The 19141-nt window shown below is 44.3% G+C and overlaps 1 protein-coding gene across 2 annotated transcripts in view; it reads right to left on the bottom strand.

Moving 5' to 3' along the window:
- The window catches only part of SLC2A4 (solute carrier family 2 member 4), a 213176-nt gene that overhangs the window by 98537 nt on the left and 95498 nt on the right, over positions 1–19141 (bottom strand). For both annotated transcript variants that reach the window (XM_077261438.1, XM_077261439.1), the window contains exon 3: positions 14957–15126. In XM_077261438.1, the coding sequence (XP_077117553.1) occupies positions 14957–15126 (170 nt within the window). The remainder of the gene's footprint in view (positions 1–14956; positions 15127–19141) is intronic.

Raw genomic sequence — 19141 nt, forward strand, 5'->3', positions numbered from 1 at the left:
GCGCATTGGAGAGCCCAAAAGGCATCACCAAGTACTCAAAATGACCTTCGGGCGTATTGAATGCGGTTTTCCATTCATCACCTTGCTTAATGCGCACAAGGTTGTACGCACCACGAAGGTCTATCTTGGTGAACCACTTGGCACCCTTAATCCGGGCAAACAAGTCAGACAACAGCGGTAAAGGATACTGAAATTTGACAGTGATCTTATTTAAAAGCCGATAATCAATACAAGGTCTCAAAGATCCGTCCTTTTTTGCCACAAAAAAGAATCCCGCACCAAGAGGGGAAGAAGACGGACGAATATGTCCTTTCTCCAAAGACTCCTTGATATATGAACGCATAGCGGTATGTTCAGGTACCGACAGATTAAACAGTCTTCCCTTAGGAAATTTACTGCCTGGGATCAAATCTATAGCACAGTCACAGTCCCTATGAGGAGGCAGTGCACTGGACTCAGACTCACTGAAGACATCCTGATAATCAGACAAATACTCCGGAACTTCCGAAGGCGTAGAAGAAGCAATAGACACAGGCAGGGAATCCCCATGAATACCACGACAGCCCCAACTTGAGACTGACATAGCCTTCCAGTCCAGGACTGGATTATGGGTCTGTAACCATGGCAGCCCTAAAACAACCAAATCATGCATTTTATGTAAAACCAGGAAACGTATCACCTCGCGGTGTTCAGGAGTCATGCACATGGTAACCTGAGTCCAATACTGCGGTTTATTTGCTGCCAATGGTGTAGCATCAATACCCCTAAGAGGAATAGGATTTTCTAATGGTTCAAGACTCAAGAGTAAAACCACAGCGCTTAGCAAATGAGAGATCCATGAGACTCAGGGCAGCACCTGAATCTACAAACGCCATGACAGGATAAGATGACAGTGAGCAAATCAAAGTTACAGACAGAATAAATTTAGGTTGCAAATTACCAACGGTGACAGGACTAACAACCTTAGCTATACGTTTAGAGCATGCTGAGATAACATGTGTAGAATCACCACAGTAGTAGCACAAGCCATTCCGGCGTCTATGAATTTTCCGCTCATTTCTAGTCAGGATTCTATCACATTGCATTAAATCAGGTGTCTGTTCAGACAACACCATGAGGGAATTTGCGGTTTTTCTATCACATTGCACTGAATTAGGTGTCTGTTCAGACAACACCATGAGGGAATTTGCGGTTTTGCGCTCCCGCAACCGCCGGTCAATTTGAATAGCCAGTGCCATAGTATCATTCAGACCTGTGGGAATGGGAAAACCCACCATAACATTCTTAATGGCTTCAGAAAGGCCATTTCTAAAATTAGCGGCCAGTGCACACTCGTTCCAATGTGTCAGCACGGACCATTTCCGAAATTTTTGGCAATACACTTCAGCCTCGTCCTGCCCCTGAGACATAGCCAGCAAGGCCTTTTCTGCCTGAATCTCAAGATTGGGTTCCTCATAAAGTAAACCGAGCGCCAGAAAAAACGCATCAAGATCAGCCAATGCCGGATCTCCTGGCGCCAGCGAAAAAGCCCAATCCTGAGGGTCGCCCCGTAAGAACGAAATAACAATCTTTACTTGCTGAGCAGAATCTCCAGATGAACAGGGTCTCAGGGACAAAAACAATTTACAATTATTCACGAAATTCCTAAACTTAAACCTGTCTCCGGAAAACAGTTCAGGAATCGGTATTTTAGGTTCTGACCTAGGATTTCTGATAACATAGTCTTGTATGCCCTGCACACGAGTAGCCAGCTGGTCCACACTTGTAATCAAGGTCTGGACATTCATGTCTGCAGCAAGCATAGCCACTCTGAGGTAAAGGGGAAGAAGAAAAAAAAAACTCAGAATCTTCTTTCTTATAATCCCTCTTCTGCAATGCATTAAACATTTAATACAGGCCTGGCAAACTGTTATGACCCCAATGGCGAGGGTCTCAGAGGAACGTGGAAGTCTGCAGAATACAAAAATCCAGCTCATAGGGCAGTGGTAACTGGGTTGACCATATATCTACTCCTAACGCCAACACTAGAAGTAGCCGGGGATCATTCCTACGTTGATTCTAGATGACACGCGCCAGCCGGAGAATCTAGCTACCCCTAGTAGAGGAAAACAAAGACCTTTCTTGCCTCCAGAGAAGGGGACCCCAAAGCTGGATAGAAGCCCCCCACAAATAATGACGGTGAGGTAAGAGGAAATGACAAACACAGAAATGAACCAGGTTTAGCACAGAGAGGCCCGCTTACTGATAGCAGAATAAAGAAAGGTAACTTATATGGTCAACAAAAACCCTATCAAAATCCACACTGGAAATTCAAGAACCCCCGAACCGACTAACGGTCCGGGGGGAGAACACCAGCCCCCTAGAGCTTCCAGCAAAGGTCAGGATACAGATTTGGAACAAGCTGGACAAAAATACAAAACCAAAACAAATAGCAAAAAGCAAAAGGCAGACTTAGCTGATATAACTGGAACCAGGATCAGTAGACAAGAGCACAGCAGACTAGCTCTGATAACTACGTTGCCAGGCATAGAACTGAAGGTCCAGGGAGCTTATATAGCAACACCCCTAACTAACGACCCAGGTGCGGATAAAAGGAATGACAGAAAAACCAGAGTCAAAAAACTAGTAACCACTAGAGGGAGCAAAAAGCAAATTCACAACAGGTAAGACCACCTTCTTCAGAACCTCTTTTTCGGGGTATTGCCCCTTTGCCGGGAAAGTGGTCTGGCGGTGAACCAGTTCTGGGGAAGGTGGAGAAACACATGCAGTTAGGGGGTGCCTCTGCATCATACATTTCCGCAGAGATTTGCAAAAAAAGGGAGTGTGGAAAAAAGGGATATTATATTGGGACCTGGCCTTTGATGCCTAAACAAAAGGAGACTCATTTAACCCTTGGTAGTCTGGAGTAGAATAAGCATGGGGTGCATTTATCGTCAACCTGCAGTTCCTGGTTTGTCTATCACATGTGCAGGGGGGCTTATCTTAGTTATCCCTCCACTGCTACAATGTGATGAAAAAAACAACACACAAGGCTATTGACCTCTTAGTTTACAGCAGGAGCTTATTTTAGGTATCCCACTGCTCTTCCATATACCATGAACTGCAGGGATTTATGTATATCCCGCTTACTGTTCCACTTGAAACTTGCAGCTCTCTGGTGCCCCCCTTACTCTCAGGTCAGATTAGGCACTGCACCTAGGGTAATTAGTCGCCAGAAAGGCTGCCTGCTATGTACTGGCTACTGGGCACGCTGCAACGAGGCAATATAAATACTCCCACTCAGGCAGGAACAATAATTATCAACGCCGCGGTCGCTACAGGGACTCCCAAAGGCCCAACACAAAGGTAAGCTGCCACCAGCTTCGATTAAACGGGTCCAAAGCTAACCCAAAACAGTAGCGTAATTCCCTTCAGAAGGCTTAGGGTACGTTTTAGAACAGGAGAACAGAAACTAGTAATTTATATATTTTACTCCGAAAAAGGCAGTGTTTATATAAAAATATTACAAGGATGTTACAAAATGAGACAATTGAAATATACAAGGTAATTATAAAATAAAGGGTTTAAATGATAAAAGGTAACACTCACATGTTCTCAGGACATTGCAGGCAACCAGGCTAGTGGGTGGAGTTCCCATATGTCCCAATGCATCAGGACTGGCAGTCAGGCTTCTCAGGTCAAAACTCACTCCTGGGGGCCTGGCAGTGGCAGAAACTTATAAACCGCAGCCCGTGACATCACCAACAGGGCTGGCTTACCCAGACCCTCCTCTCTCTTCAGTCTTAGTAAATTTCACACAATTTTGTCTGATGCCTGTATCTCCGCTCCAGAACATGTCAGAATCATAACACACCCAGCATTCATCTTGTATTAAGATTTGCTCTCTATAGATACTAAATTCAGGCGAGTAGGGACACTCAGTTCCAGAGAAATCCATACTCTGTCCCTGTTGGACTTGGAAGCTCCTGCTTACAGTGATGGATAGATGCACCGATGGATGTTAGCAATATGTACTCATTATTTTCCTAGCCTAAATCGTTTGCCCAATATTTTTCAATATTAGGACAAAGGACCTCATGTTTTCCAAGGGAGATCCAACCAGTTTAAGCTGGTACAACTGTCTATGTATCTATCCCGATCGTAAAAATTATTTTAGGAGGGGCATGAGGGATTTGGGAGCTGCAAGTCAGAAATGCAGCAAGAAGCCATAAAAGCTCTTCTGCACACACATTCAGAAATACACAGAAGGGGGTGTTTTTTAGCCCGCAGCTTTTGGGACCATGGTCAGAAGTGCAAAAATCCCTCAGCTATGGTTTTTACATTATCGGACATACTTTTTCCTCACAGTCCTGACAGCAGAGGTGGTGCTAACTTACTATTCTTTTGCGTGTTTATCACGCTTAGGGGGAACCTGTCACCAAGTTTGGCCGATATGAGCTATGGCCACCACCTTTCGGGACTGATATACAGCATTCTATGATGCTATATGTAAGCCCCCAACACGACCTGTAAAAGAAAAATATATTTTATTATACTCCCTCGGGGGGTGGTCTGGTCTGAGGGGTGTTGTTGGTCTTGGTCCGGTGCCTCCCTTGTTGCGATGCCATCCTCCTTCTTACTTCATGTGGATCTGCACAGTCTCCTCGGCAGGACCTCAGCACAAACCAAGAAGGAGGACGACATCGCAAGAAGATGGGACCAAGAAGAGCGACACCCTTTGGACCGGACCACCACCAGGTGATTATAATAAAAGTTATTTACAGGTTGGGCTGTGGGCAGATATGCAGCATCATAGAATACTGTATATCAGCTTTGAAAGGTGGTGACCATAGCTCATATCGGCCCAACGTGGTGACAGGTGGTGACAGGTTCCCTTTAAATGTTTCCGATCACCAAACAAATGTAAATATTAGACAAAGATGAAACAAGTAAACACAAAATTCAGTTTATAAATGAAAGTCTTTATTAATAATGGAAAAAGGATATCCCAGGCTACAGGGCCATGTGTGAAAAAGTGGTTGCTACCTCCCTCCTTAAACCATCAATTAACTGTGGTTTATTACTTCGTTGGGAATCTGAATTCACATTCCCTAGCCACACCCAGGCCTGATTACTGCCACACCTGTTCTCAATCAAGAAATCACTTCAATAGGACCTGCCTGACAGAGTGAAGTGGCCAAATAGATTCTCAAAAACTAGACATCACCCTGTGATGCAAAGAAATTCTGGAACAAATGAGAAACAAAGTAATTGATATCAATCAGTCTAGAAAATGTTATGAAACCATTTCTAAAGCTTTAAGATTCCAGAGAACCACAGTGAGAGCCATTATCCACAAATGTGAAAACATGGAACAGTGGTGAACCTTCCCAGGAGTGGCCGGCAGACCAAAATTACCCCAAGAGGGCAGCGATAACTAATCCAAGAAGTCACAAAAAAACCCATAACATCCAAAAGAACTGCAGGCCTCACTTGCATCAGTTAAGGTCCATGTTCATGACTCCACCATAAGAAAGAGTCTGGGCAAAAAATGGCCGGCATGACAGAGATCTAAGTCGGAAACCACTGCTAAACAATAAGAACATAAAGGCTTGTCTAAGTTTTTGCAGAAAACATCTTGATGATTCCCAAGACTTTTGGGAGAATACTCTGTGGAAAGATGAGACAAAAGTTGAACTTTTTGGAAGGTGAATGTCCCATTACATCTGGTGTAGGAGTAGCACAACATTTCAGAAAGAAACATCATACCAGCAGTAAAACATGGTGGTGGTAATGTGATGTTCTGGGGCTGTTTTGCTACTTCAGGACCTAGAAGACTTGATGGAACCATGAATTTTGCTGTCTACCAAAAAATCCTGACGGAAAATGTCCGGCTATCTGTTCATAACCTCAAGCTAAAGTGCACTTGGGTTATGCAGCAAGACAATGATCCAAAACACAGCAGCAAGTCCAACTCTGTTGTGAACTCTGTTTTCAGGCTCCCTCTTGTGGTCACTGGTGGTATGGTGTGACTTTTGCTTTGGGCTCCCCCTGGTGGCGTTGTTTGTTATCCTGCTGGTCTCTGGCTATCAGCTGGTTCGTTATCCTCTGGGAGGTTCCTATTTAGCTCTGTTTTACTTCCACTTGTTGCCGGCGATCGATGTAATCAGTGCTACTCAGATTCCTTCTGACTACCTTGCTCCCAGTCCATCCAGGACAAGCTAAGTTTTGTTTGCTCATTTTTTGATCAGCAGTGTTTATCATGTTGTCTTGTCCAGCGTGCTAAAATGTGATTCCCTCGCTTGCTGGATGCTCTAGTGGACTGAGTTTCTCCCCACACACCATTAGTTGGTGCATGGGTTCTTGAAATCTCAGGATGGATATTTTGTAAGGGTTTTTTATTGATCGCATAGACCCCTGCTCTATTTTCTGCTTTCTAGTACTAGTGGGCCTCTTTTGCTGAATTTGATTTCATCCCTACGTATGTGCCTTCTTCTTACTTCACCGTTAATATTTGTTGGGGGCTTCTATATCTTTGGGGATTATTTCTCTGGAGGCAAGCGAGGTCTCTCTTTCTCTTTAGGGGTAGCTAGTTCCTCAGGCTGGCTCGAGACGTCTAGGAAATTTTTAGGCACGTTCACCGGCTACCTCTAGTTGTGTTGCATAGGTTCAGATTTGCGATCAGTCCAGTTACCATCTCCCTAGAGCTTCTCCTTAGTTTATTCACTTGCTGGTCTATTCGTGATCCTCAGCCACTAAGGATCATAACAGTACAGCCGGCCACTAAAGTGTTAATTGCATGGCAGAAGCAGGAGAAAAGAAGCCTTGAGAAATTTTTTTTTTTTTTTTGTGTCTAGCTGCTGTGGCTAGCTTCTCTCCTCCTCTTAATCTTGGTGTGGCTCTGAGTTCAGCTGCTGACATGGATGTCCAGAGCTTGGCTTCCAGTCTGGATCATCTTGCTGCTAGGGTTCAAAGTATTCAGGATTTTGTTGTTCACAGTCCTATGTCAGAGCCTAGAATACCTATTCCGGAGTTGTTTTCTGGAGATAGATCTAGGTTCCTGAATTTTAAGAACAATTGTAAATTGTTTCTTTCTTTGAAACCTCGTTCCTCTGGTGATTCCGTTCAGCAAGTTAAGATTATTATTTCTTTCTTGCGCGGCGACCCTCAAGATTGGGCCTTCGCATTGGCGCCAGGGGATCCTGCATTGCTTAGTGTAGATGCGTTTTTTCTAGCCCTTGGATTGCTCTATGAGGAACCTAATCTTGAGAACCAGGCTGAAAAAACGTTATTGGCCCTCTCGCAGGGGCAAGATGAAGCAGAGGTGTACTGCCAGAAATTTCGGAAATGGTCAGTGCTTACTCAGTGGAATGAGTGTGCCCTGGCTGCAAATTTCAGAGAAGGTCTTTCTGAAGCCATTAAGAATGTCATGGTGGGGTTCCCTACGCCTGCAGGTCTGAATGAGTCAATGACTCTGGCCATTCAGATTGATCGGCGTTTGCGGGAGCGCAAACCTGTGCACCATTTGGCGATGTCTTCTGAACAGACACCTGAATTTATGCAATGTGACAGAATTCTGACCAGAAGTGAACGGCAAAATTATAGACGGCAAAATGGGTTGTGCTTTTACTGTGGTGACTCAGCTCATGTTATCTCAGCATGCTCTAAGCGCAAAAAAAAGGTTGATAAATCTGTCAGCATTGGTACTTTACAGCCTAAGTTAATTTTGTCTGTTACCCTGATTTGTTCCCTGTCATCTTACCCGGTTAATGCTTTTGTAGATTCAGGTGCCGCCCTGAGTCTGATGGATTGGTCATTTGCCAGGCGCTGTGGTTTTGATTTGGAGCCTTTAAAATTCCCTATTCCACTAAGGGGAATTGATTCTACACCATTGGCTACGAATAGACCTCAGTACTGGACACAAGTGACCATGTGCATGACTCCTGTTCATCAGGAGGTGATTCGCTTTCTTGTACTGCATAATTTGCATGATGTCGTCGGGTTGGGTCTACCATGGTTGCAGACTCATAATCCAGTCCTGGATTGGAAAGCTATGTCGGTGTCAAGTTGGGGTTGTCAGGGAATTCATGGTGACGCTCCTGTGGTGTCAATTGCTTCGTCCACTCCTTCTCAAGTCCCTACGTTTTTGTCAGACTACCAGGATGTATTTGAGGAGCCCAAACTCAATTCTCTACCTCCTCATAGGGACTGTGATTGTGCTATAAATTTTATTCCTGGTAGTAAGTTTCCTAAGGGACGACTTTTCAGTTTATCTGTGCCGGAGCATGCTGCCATGCGGAGTTATATAAAGGAGTCTTTAGAGAAGGGACATATTCGCCCGTCCTCATCCCCTCTTGGTGCAGGATTCTTTTTTGTGGCTAAAAAGGATGGTTCCCTGAGACCCTGTATTGATTATCGCCTTTTGAATAAAATCACGGTCAAATTTCAGTATCCTTTGCCATTGTTAACTGATTTGTTTGCTCGCATTAGGGGGTCTAGTTGGTTCATCAAGATAGATCTTCGTGGTGCGTATAACCTTGTGCGTATAAAACAGGGTGATGAATGAAAAACTGCATTTAACACGCCTGAAGGCCATTTTGAGTACTTGGTGATGCCTTTTGGACTTTCTAATGCTCCTTCAGTCTTTCAGTCCTTTATGCATGACATCTTCCGTGAATATCTGGATAAGTTTATGATTGTGTATCTGGATGATATTCTGTTTTTTTCGGATGATTGGGAGTCTCATGTTAAGCAGGTCAGGATGGTCTTTCAGGTCCTGCGTGACAATGCTTTATTTGTGAAGGGCTCAAAATGTCTTTTTAGAGTCCAGAAGATTTCTTTTTTGGGTTTCATTTTTTCTCCTTCTACTATTGAGAAGGACCCAGTCAAGGTTCAGGCTATTCATGACTGGACGCAGCCTACATCTGTTAAGAGTCTTCAGAAGTTCTTGGGTTTTGCTAATTTTTACCGTCGCTTCATGGCTAATTTTTCTGGCGTTGTTAAGCCTTTGACGGATTTGACCAAGAAGGGTTCTGATGTGACTAATTGGTCTTCTGCGGCTGTGGAGGCTTTTCGGGAGCTGAAGCGTCGGTTTTCTTCGGCTTCGGTCTTATGTCAGCCAGATGTCTCACTTCCCTTCCAGGTGGAGGTTGATGCTTCCGAGATTGGAGCGGGGGCTGTTTTGTCGCAGAAAAGCCCCGATGGCTCTGTGATGAAGCCATGTGCTTTCTTTTCAAGAAAGTTTTCGCCTGCCGAGCGGAATTATGATGTCGGTAATCGGGAGCTGTTGGCTATGAAGTGGGCATTTGAGGAGTGGCGACATTGGCTCGAGGGAGCTAAACATCGTGTGGTGGTCTTGACTGATCACAAGAATTTGATTTATCTCGAGTCGGCCAAGCGGCTGAATCCCAGACAGGCTCGTTGGTCGTTGTTTTTCTCTCGTTTTGATTTCATGGTCTCGTACCTGCCGGGTTCGAAGAATGTGAAGGCTGATGCTCTTTCTAGGAGTTTTGTGCCTGACTCTCCTGGAGATTCAGAGCCGGCTGGTATCCTTAGAGAAGGGGTGATTTTGTCTGCCATCTCCCCAGATTTGCGACGTGTGCTGCAAGAGTTTCAGGCGGATAGACCTGACCGCTGTCCACCGGAGAGACTGTTTGTCCCGGATAGATGGACCAACAGAGTCATCTCCGAGGTTCATTCTTCGGTGTTGGCGGGCCATCCTGGAATATTTGGTACCAGAGACTTGGTGGCCAGGTCTTTTTGGTGGCCTTCCTTGTCGCGGGATGTGCGTTCCTTTGTGCAGTCTTGTGGAATTTGTGCTCGGGTGAAGCCTTGCTGTTCTCGTGCCAGTGGTTTGCTGTTACCTTTGCCTGTCCCGAAGAGGCCTTGGACGCACATTTCCATGGATTTTATTTCAGATCTCCCTGTTTCTCAGAGAATGTCTGTCATCTGGGTGGTGTGTGATCGTTTTTCTAATATGGTCCATTTGGTGCCCTTGCCTAAGTTGCCTTCCTCCTCCGAGTTGGTTCCACTGTTTTTTCAAAATGTGGTTCGTTTGCACGGGATTCCTGAGAACATTGTTTCTGACAGAGGATCCCAGTTTGTGTCTAGATTTTGGCGGACCTTTTGTGCTAAGTTGGGCATTGAATTGTCTTTTTCGTCGGCCTTCCATCCTCAGACGAATGGCCAAACCGAGCGAACTAATCAGACTTTGGAAACCTATTTAAGATGTTTTGTTTCTGCTGATCAGGACGACTGGGTGACTTTTTTGCCGTTGGCCGAGTTTGCCCTTAATAATCGGGCTAGTTCTGCTACTTTGGTTTCTCCTTTTTTTTGTAATTCGGGGTTTCATCCTCGTTTTTTCCTCGGGTCAGGTGGAGCCTTCTGACTGTCCTGGAGTGGATGTTGTGGTGGATAGGTTGCATCAGATTTGGAATCATGTGGTGGACAATTTGAAGTTGTCACAAGAGAAGGCTCAGCTCTTTGCCAACCGCCGTCGCTGTGTGGGTCCCCGACTTCGCGTTGGGGACTTGGTGTGGTTGTCTTCTCGCTTCGTTCCTATGAAGGTCTCCTCTCCTAAGTTCAAGCCTCGGTTTATCGGTCCTTATAAGATTCTGGAAGTCCTTGGCCCTGTGTCATTCCGTCTGGACCTCCCGGCATCATTTGCTATTCATAATGTGTTCCATCGCTCGTTGTTGCGGAGGTATGTGGTACCTGTGGTTCCTCCGGTTGAGCCTCCTGCCCCGGTGCTGGTTGAGGGAGAATTGGAATATGTGGTGGAGAAGATCTTGGATTCTCGTGTTTCTAGACGGAGGCTCCAGTATTTGGTCAAGTGGAAGGGCTATGTCAGGAGGACAATTCTTGGGTTGTCGCCTCTGATGTTCATGCGGCCGATTTGGTTTGTGCCTTCCATGTGGCTCATCCTGATCGCCCTGGGGGTTTTCATGAGGGTTCGGTGACCCCTCCTTAAGGGGGGGGGTACTGTTGTGAACTCTGTTTTCAGGCTCCCTCTTGTGGTCACTGGTGGTATGGTGTGACTTTTGCTTTGGGCTCCCCCTGGTGGCTTTGTTTGTTATCCTGCTGGTCTCTGGCTATCAGCTGGTTCGTTATCCTCTGGGAGGTTCCTATTTAGCTCTGTTTTACTTCCACTTGTTGCCGGCGATCGATGTAATCAGTGCTACTCAGATTCCTTCTGACTACCTTGCTCCCAGTCCATCCAGGACAAGCTAAGTTTTGTTTGCTCATTTTTTGATCAGCAGTGTTTATCATGTTGTCTTGTCCAGCTTGCTAAAATGTAATCCCCTCGCTTGCTGGATGCTCTAGGGGACTGAGTTTCTCCCCACACACCATTAGTTGGTGCGTGGGTTCTTGAAATCTCAGGATGGATATTTTGTAAGGGTTTTTTATTGATCGCATATACCCCTGCTCTATTTTCTGCTTTCTAGTACTAGTGGGCCTCTTTTGCTGAATCTGATTTCATCCCTACATATGTGCCTTCTTCTTACTTCACCGTTAATATTTGTTGGGGGCTTCTATATCTTTGGGGATTATTTCTCTGGAGGCAAGCGAGGTCTTTCTTTCTCTTTAGGGGTAGCTAGTTCCTCAGGCTGGCTCGAGACGTCTAGGAATTTTTTAGGCACGTTCACCAGCTACCTCTAGTTGTGTTGGATAGGTTCAGATTTGCGATCAGTCCAGTTACCATCTCCCTAGAGCTTGTCCTTAGTTTATTCACTTGCTGGTCTATTCGTGATCCTCAGCCACTAAGGATCATAACACAACTCTGAATGGCTTAAGAAAAAAAATGAAGACTTTGGAGTGGCCTAGTCAAAGTCCTGACCTTATTCTGATTGAGATGTTGTGGCATGACCGTAAAAAGGCAGTTCATGTTCACGTTTGGAAATCATCCAATGTGGCTGAATTACAACAATTCTGCACAGATGAGCGGCCAAAATTCCTTCAGAGAGATGTAAAAGCCTCATTGCAGTTATTGCAATCACTTGACTGCAGTTGTTGCTGCTAAGGGCAACCCAACCAGTTATTAGGCTTAGGGGGCAATCACTTTATCACACAGGACCCTGAAGGTTTGGATTTCTTTTTCCCTTAATAATAAAGACCTTCATTTATAAACATTCGCTCACTGTTAGTTTCCCAGTAACCAGTCTAGTCTAGAAGCAGCCTGCGACATCGTCTGTCAATCACCTAATTATCCGGACGATAGGGGGCAGCAGAGGGCTGTTCATGACAAAAAGGTATCAGCGAGGGGATCTGTGCGACCTCCCAGGCTGTGATCGTCGATAATTAGTGGGATCTGGGTGGTCTCTGTGGTGTCATCCGTGACAGTTCCCCACTACGTATGAGTGATATGTGTACAGTCCCCATCTCCGCTATATACTGATCATGTGGTGTACAGATCCTGTGTATTCAGGTAATTCTCCTCACTATACAGTGGGGAATAGAAGTATTCGATTCTGTAAGTTCTCCCACCTACAATGAATTGAGGGTCTGTAATTGTTATCGTCGGTACACTTCACCTGTGAGAGACAAAATCTAAAGATAAAATCCAGAAAATCGCATTGTAGGATTGTTCCATAATTAATTTGCTTTTATTGCATGAAATAAGTATTTGATCACAGACCAACCAGCGAGAATTCTGCCTCTCACGGACCTGTGAGTGTTTCTGTAAGGAGCCTTCATTACCTGGATTAATTGCATCTGTTTGACCTCGTTACCTGTATAAAAGACATCTGTCCACACCCTCAATCACACTCCAACCGCTCGACCATGGCCAAGACCAAAGAGTTGTGTAAGGACACCTTATGTCATTATACAGGTAATCACACGGTGGTTGAGCACAGGAGTGAGGATAATGGGGTCATTGGTGCCCTGACAGTTTCCTGGCTCTGCTTGGATGCCCCCCCAAGCGTGCTGCCCCTTTATGGCTGTCTGTCAGGGTGCTGTACGTCAGACCGATGGGGAGATCACAGGACTCCAGAATCCCAATGTACGAGCACTTCACCTGACTGTGGCCATTTTGACAACCAACATAATGTGTTTTGTGTATTTACTCCAGTGTGGGGGCGTACTGCAGTTATGGAGGTTGTAAGATGGAGTGGGGTCCGTCCATATCCAGAAGTCATGGAAACTGTGTCCTACGAGGAACGGTGGGAGGATCTGGGAATGTTTAGGGTGCAAAGAAGACAGAGGAGACAAAGAAGTTCTCCACTATTGGTACAGCCCCTTCTCCTTCCCCCAATAAAATAATAGAGCCTATTCTCGCCACCCACAGTGTCAGCACTCGCGGACATGTGATCCCCACCGCCCAATCAGGGCTGGCGACACTGTCTCCGCCTTCTAACAAATCTAACATGAAGACGAAGTCCGGGAGCCGCCGATCTCTCACTTTCTCTTCATGTTCAATTCGACAGGAGGTGGGGACAGTGACGCCAGCGCTGATTGTGCGGTGGGGTCATGTATCATAACCACACGGGAGCCCGGGGAGAGCGAGTGCCGAGACCGCGGGAACATCCGGCACAGGAGGCGAGTATATAGAGAGTATATAGCGTGGGGAATAAGATGGGGCTCTCCTAGTAGTGGACCACCCCTTTAATAGCTGTCTACAAATATCTGAAGGCCTGTCACAGTGTAGAGGGATCATCATTATTCTCATCTACACATGGAAACACGAGAAGCAATGGGATGAAACTGAAAGGGAGAAGACACGCATCAGATATTAGAAGGGTGACAGTGATCAATGAGTGGAACAGGCGGCCACAAGAGGTGGTGAGTTCTCCTTCAATGGAAGTCTTCACACAGAGGCTGTATAGAAAAAATAAAGGTATGCACTCTGATCAAAAGCAATGCGAGGTGCTGGTAAGACAGACCCGAGGGTCCAAAGGGTCATGTAGCCAAAAAATTACCGCACACTCTGATTAGGTATGATGCAAAAAAAGTGTTCAATAAGTTTATTACAGAAAAAGATTGCCATGAAGTGAACAGAAACACAATGAATTCAGATTCGACCAAACCCAACGTTTCGACCCACAAGGGTCTTATTCATGGGGTTACTTGGTTTCCAAAGGTGCATAAATAGACAAGAAAGCAGGTAGGCAATTTTTTCAATGTAAGTCCTGTCACTATGGTGTCACGGGGAGGCACATCAATGCGGATGAAGAGCGAATCATTAGCGTTCTAGCCCATATGTTCTGCCTGTTAGGGCTCGGGGCAGTAGTACTCCTGTATAGAATTCAGTGTAGTATATAGAAGAAATGGGAGAGCCCGGAATAGACGTGCAGCATACCGGGAGCCTGGTCAGTTTACACACTAGACCTTCCCAGTACCTTCTACCATACCAGTTATAACTGCAATTTGGCTCAAGGACAATTCAGGTCCAGCACGTCTATTCCGGGCTCTCCCATTTCTTCTATATACTACACTGAATTCTATACAGGAGTACTACTGCCCCGAGCCCTAACAGGCAGAACATATGGGCTAGAACGCTACCCCTGGCTCCTTAATGATTCGCTCTTCATCCGCATTGATGTGCCTCCCCGTGACACCATAGTGACAGGACTTACATTGAAAAAATTGCCTACCTGCTTTCTTGTCTATTTATGCACCTTTGGAAACCAAGTAACCCCATGAATAAGACCCTTGTGGGTCGAAACGTTGGGTTTGGTCGAATCTGAATTCATTGTGTTTCTGTTCACTTCATGGCAATCTTTTTCTGTAATAAAAGTATTGAACACTTTTTTTGCATCATACCTAATCAGAGTGTGCGGTAATTTTTTGGCTACTTCACACAGAGGCTGGACAGACATCTGTCTGAGATGGTTTAGTGACTCTCGCAATTAGCAGGGGGTTGGACACGATGACTCTGGAGGTCCCCATGACCCAGGAGATCCCGATGACCCTAGAGGTTCCTTCCAACTCTAACATTCTATGATACTATGTAGGGAAGGTTCGGCAATCTCACACTCACCGTCCAAGCCACTGGGACACGATTCCAACACTGAGAGACGACACCATTCCACCAATGGAGAAAATGGCGACAGAAAGAGACCAGAGAGTACGCAGGAGTCCAGGGTCGATGCTCTGGGATTCTGGAGCACGGCGACTGATGTATGATTCATTATAACTCTGCTCGATAATCTAGAAATCACAGAAAGGGGTCATCAGAGAAAAGATGAGCACAGTCTGGAAGTGAGAGCAATACTGCCATATAATGATCACATAATGCTGCCATATAGTGTCCACATAATACTGCCATATAATGATCACATAATGCTGCCATATATGATCACATAATGCTGCCATATAATGATCACATAGTGCTGCCATATAGTGTCCACATAATACTGCCATATAATGATCACATAATGCTGCCATATAGTGTCCACATAATACTGCCATATAATGATCACATAATGCTGCCATATATGATCACATAATGCTGCCATATAATGATCACATAATGCTGCCATATAGTGTCCACATAATACTGCCATATAATGATCACATAATGCTGCCATATAGTGTCCACATAATACTGCCATATAATGATCACATAATGCTGCCATATATGATCACATAATACTGCCATATAATGATCACATAATGCTGCCATATAATGATCACATAATGCTGCCATATAATGATCACATAATGCTGCCATATAGTGTCCACATAATACTGCCATATAATGATCACATAATGCTGCCATATAGTGTCCACATAATACTGCCAAACAGTGACCACATAATACCGCCTTATAGTAACCACATAATGCTGTCATATAGTGACCATATTTTACTGCCATATAATGACCACATAATATTGAAATATAGTGCCTACATAAAACTGCCATAGAGGGACCACATAATACTGCTATCTAGTGACCATAAAATACTTCCGACCTTCCTATAAATGCAGGCTTTACCATGTTATTAGCCATAGGTAAGTGTTCACACTAGGCGGTCAGGTCAGGGACCCATCCGATCTGAGATTACCTTGACGTTTGGTGGATGGGCTCACATTTTTTGGCCAAATCTTGCGCTAATGCGTTTTTTCATAGATTTCACGAGCCATTATGCTATTCACATTTCATGTATCACACATTTCCTTGCTTTAGTACAGTTGAGTGCAGCCATTGATGTATTTGCTATTGACCATAAAATACTGCCATATAGTGACCACATAATAATGCCATATAGTGTCCACATAATACTGCCATATAATGACCACATAAATCTGCCATATCATGATCATATACTACTGCCATATAGTGCCTCATAAAACTGCCATATAGTGCCCATATAATACTGCTATTTAATGACCATATGATACTGGCATATATTGTCCACATAATACTAACGCATAGTGTCCACATAAAACTGCCATATAGTGCCCATATATATTGTCCACATAATACTAATGTATAGTGCCCACATAAAACTGCCATATAGTGCACACATAATACTGCTATTTAATGACCATATGATACTGGCATATATTGTCCACATAATACTAACGCATAGTGTCCACATAAAACTGCCATATAGTGCCCACATAATGCTGAGATATAGTGAAGATACAATACTGCCTTATAGTGACCACATAATACTGCCATCTAGTGACCATATAATACTGCCATACAGTGACCACATAATACAGCCATTTAATGACCATACGATACTGGCATATATTGTCCACATAATACTAACACATAGTTCCCTCATAAAACTGCTATATAGTGCCCACATAATGCTGCCATATAGTGACCACATAATACTGCCATCTAATGACCATATAATACTGCCATATAGTGACCACATAATACTGCCATCTAGTGACCATATAATACTGCCATCTAGTGACCACATAATACTGCCATCTAGTGACCATATAATACTGCCATCTAGTGACCACATAATACTGCCATCTAGTGACCATATAATACTGCCATCTAGTGACCACATACCTCAATATAGTGTCCACATAATACTGACATATCATGATCATATAATACTGCCATATAGTGCCCACATAACACTGCTATAAAATGACCATATAATACTGCCATATAATGACCATATAATACTGCCATATAGTGACCATATAATACTGTCATATTGAGTTCATATAATACTGCCATATAGTGACCACATAATACCAGCATATAGTGCTCACAATATCACTGCCATATAATGACCACATAATTCTGCCATATAGTGATCATATGATACTGCATATAGTGACCACATAATACTGCCATATAGTGACCATATAATACTGTCATATAATGTTCATATAATACTGCCATATTGTGCCCATATAATACTGCCATACAGTGCCCACATTTTAATGACATATAGTGACCACATAATACTGCCAAACAGTGACCATATTTTACTGCCATATAATGACTACATAATACTGAAATATAGTGCCTACATAAAACTGCCATATAGGGACCACATAATACTGCCATCTAGTGACCATAAAATACTGCCATATAGTGACCACATAATACTGCCATATAATGTCCACATAATACTGCCATATAATGACTACATAAATCTGCCATATCCTGATCATATAATGCTGCCATATAGTGCCCACATAATACTGCCATCTAATGACCATGCAATACTGCCATATATTGTCCACATAATACTAGCGTATACTGCCCACATAACACTGCCATCTAGTGACCACACAATACTGCCATCTAGTGGCCATATAATACTGCATATAGTGACCACATAACTCTGCCATATAGTGTTCACATAATACTGCCAAATCATGATTATATAATACTGCCATATAATGACTACATAATACTGTCATATAATTACCACATAATACTGCCATATAGTGCCCACATAACACTGCTATAAAATGATCATACAATACTGCCATAAAATGACCATATAATGCTGCAATATAGTGAGCATATAATAATGCCATATACAGTAGTGTCCACATAATACTGACATATAGTGACCATATGTAACGGGGTCTGCTGTGCTGGGGTACCTCTTTCAGTATCACCCCGTGTTTCAGGAGGTCCACTCTGCTTTGGCTGGAGTCCGAATGAAGGACGCTGGCTGGAATTGCTTCATTACATGAGAGCATATAAAAGATCACTGCTTCTCCACGTATTTGCAGTGTGACAACTCTTTACTGTCATCTTGGACCCTGTTCAGACCAGGTCGTTCGACAGACAGCGGTAATTCCGCTTTTGACCACTATTTGCTCATTGGCGTCGGCTAGGTTTTGTCCAGCTGTTCCAGGGTTAATTTACCTGATCCTCGGATTGGAAGCTGGGCCATGCCCATGGCCTTTAAATAGTTCTCCGGATCATTGGGCGTCGCCGATTATAGCTTCTGTCTTGTGCATGGTTATCTCAGTCTGGAGTGGTGAGCTAGTAGTTGGAGTATCGTTGCTGGTGGTGTATTTTCCTTTGTCTTATTTACTCCTTCCTATATTTGTGTTTATTTTGCCCTGCACCTTTATAGTGTATTCCTGATTGACTGCGGCGTGGTGTATATTTTCCTTTATCCTTGTCTGTGCTAACTGTGGGTATTGGTGTATTACCTCTTCACTGGGTGGAGAGCGAAGGTTTTCAGCTTAGGGTTGTAACAGGAGGCAGGGTGAGGTTCGAGGCCTGGACATGCACACCATCAGTGTAAACTTCAGGTAGAGGGTCAGTCAGCATTTCCCTAGTCTGAGGGAAATTGCAGGGGCCCGGGTTATTAGCTCTCACCCACCTAGTCTCCCCGTGACATTATAATCGGCCCAACAACAACAAAAAAAGGGTTTTTTGTTTTTTTTTGTGTTTGTCATGGATCCCATGACTTCCATAACCCGCCAGTTGGAGGCGCTGTCCCTACAGGTCACTGAGTTGAGGGGGGCAGTGCAGCAGCAGGGACTAGCAGTATCTAATGTGCAAGCTAGAGCGACAGAAAGAGTTGCTGAGCCTAAATTTCCTTTGCCTGAAAAATTTGCTGGGGAACGCAGTAAATTTTTTTCTTTTCGTGAAGCTTGCAAACTATATTTCCGTATGCGCCCGATCTCCTCGGGTAATGAGGCTCAGCGTGTGGGCCTGGTGTTGTCATTGTTAAGCGGGGATCCCCAAGCATGGGTGTTTTCTTTGCCATCTGAT

The sequence above is a fragment of the Ranitomeya variabilis genome, chromosome 5, assembly GCF_051348905.1.
Source record: "Ranitomeya variabilis isolate aRanVar5 chromosome 5, aRanVar5.hap1, whole genome shotgun sequence".
In the NCBI taxonomy this organism is placed as follows: domain Eukaryota; kingdom Metazoa; phylum Chordata; class Amphibia; order Anura; family Dendrobatidae; genus Ranitomeya; species Ranitomeya variabilis.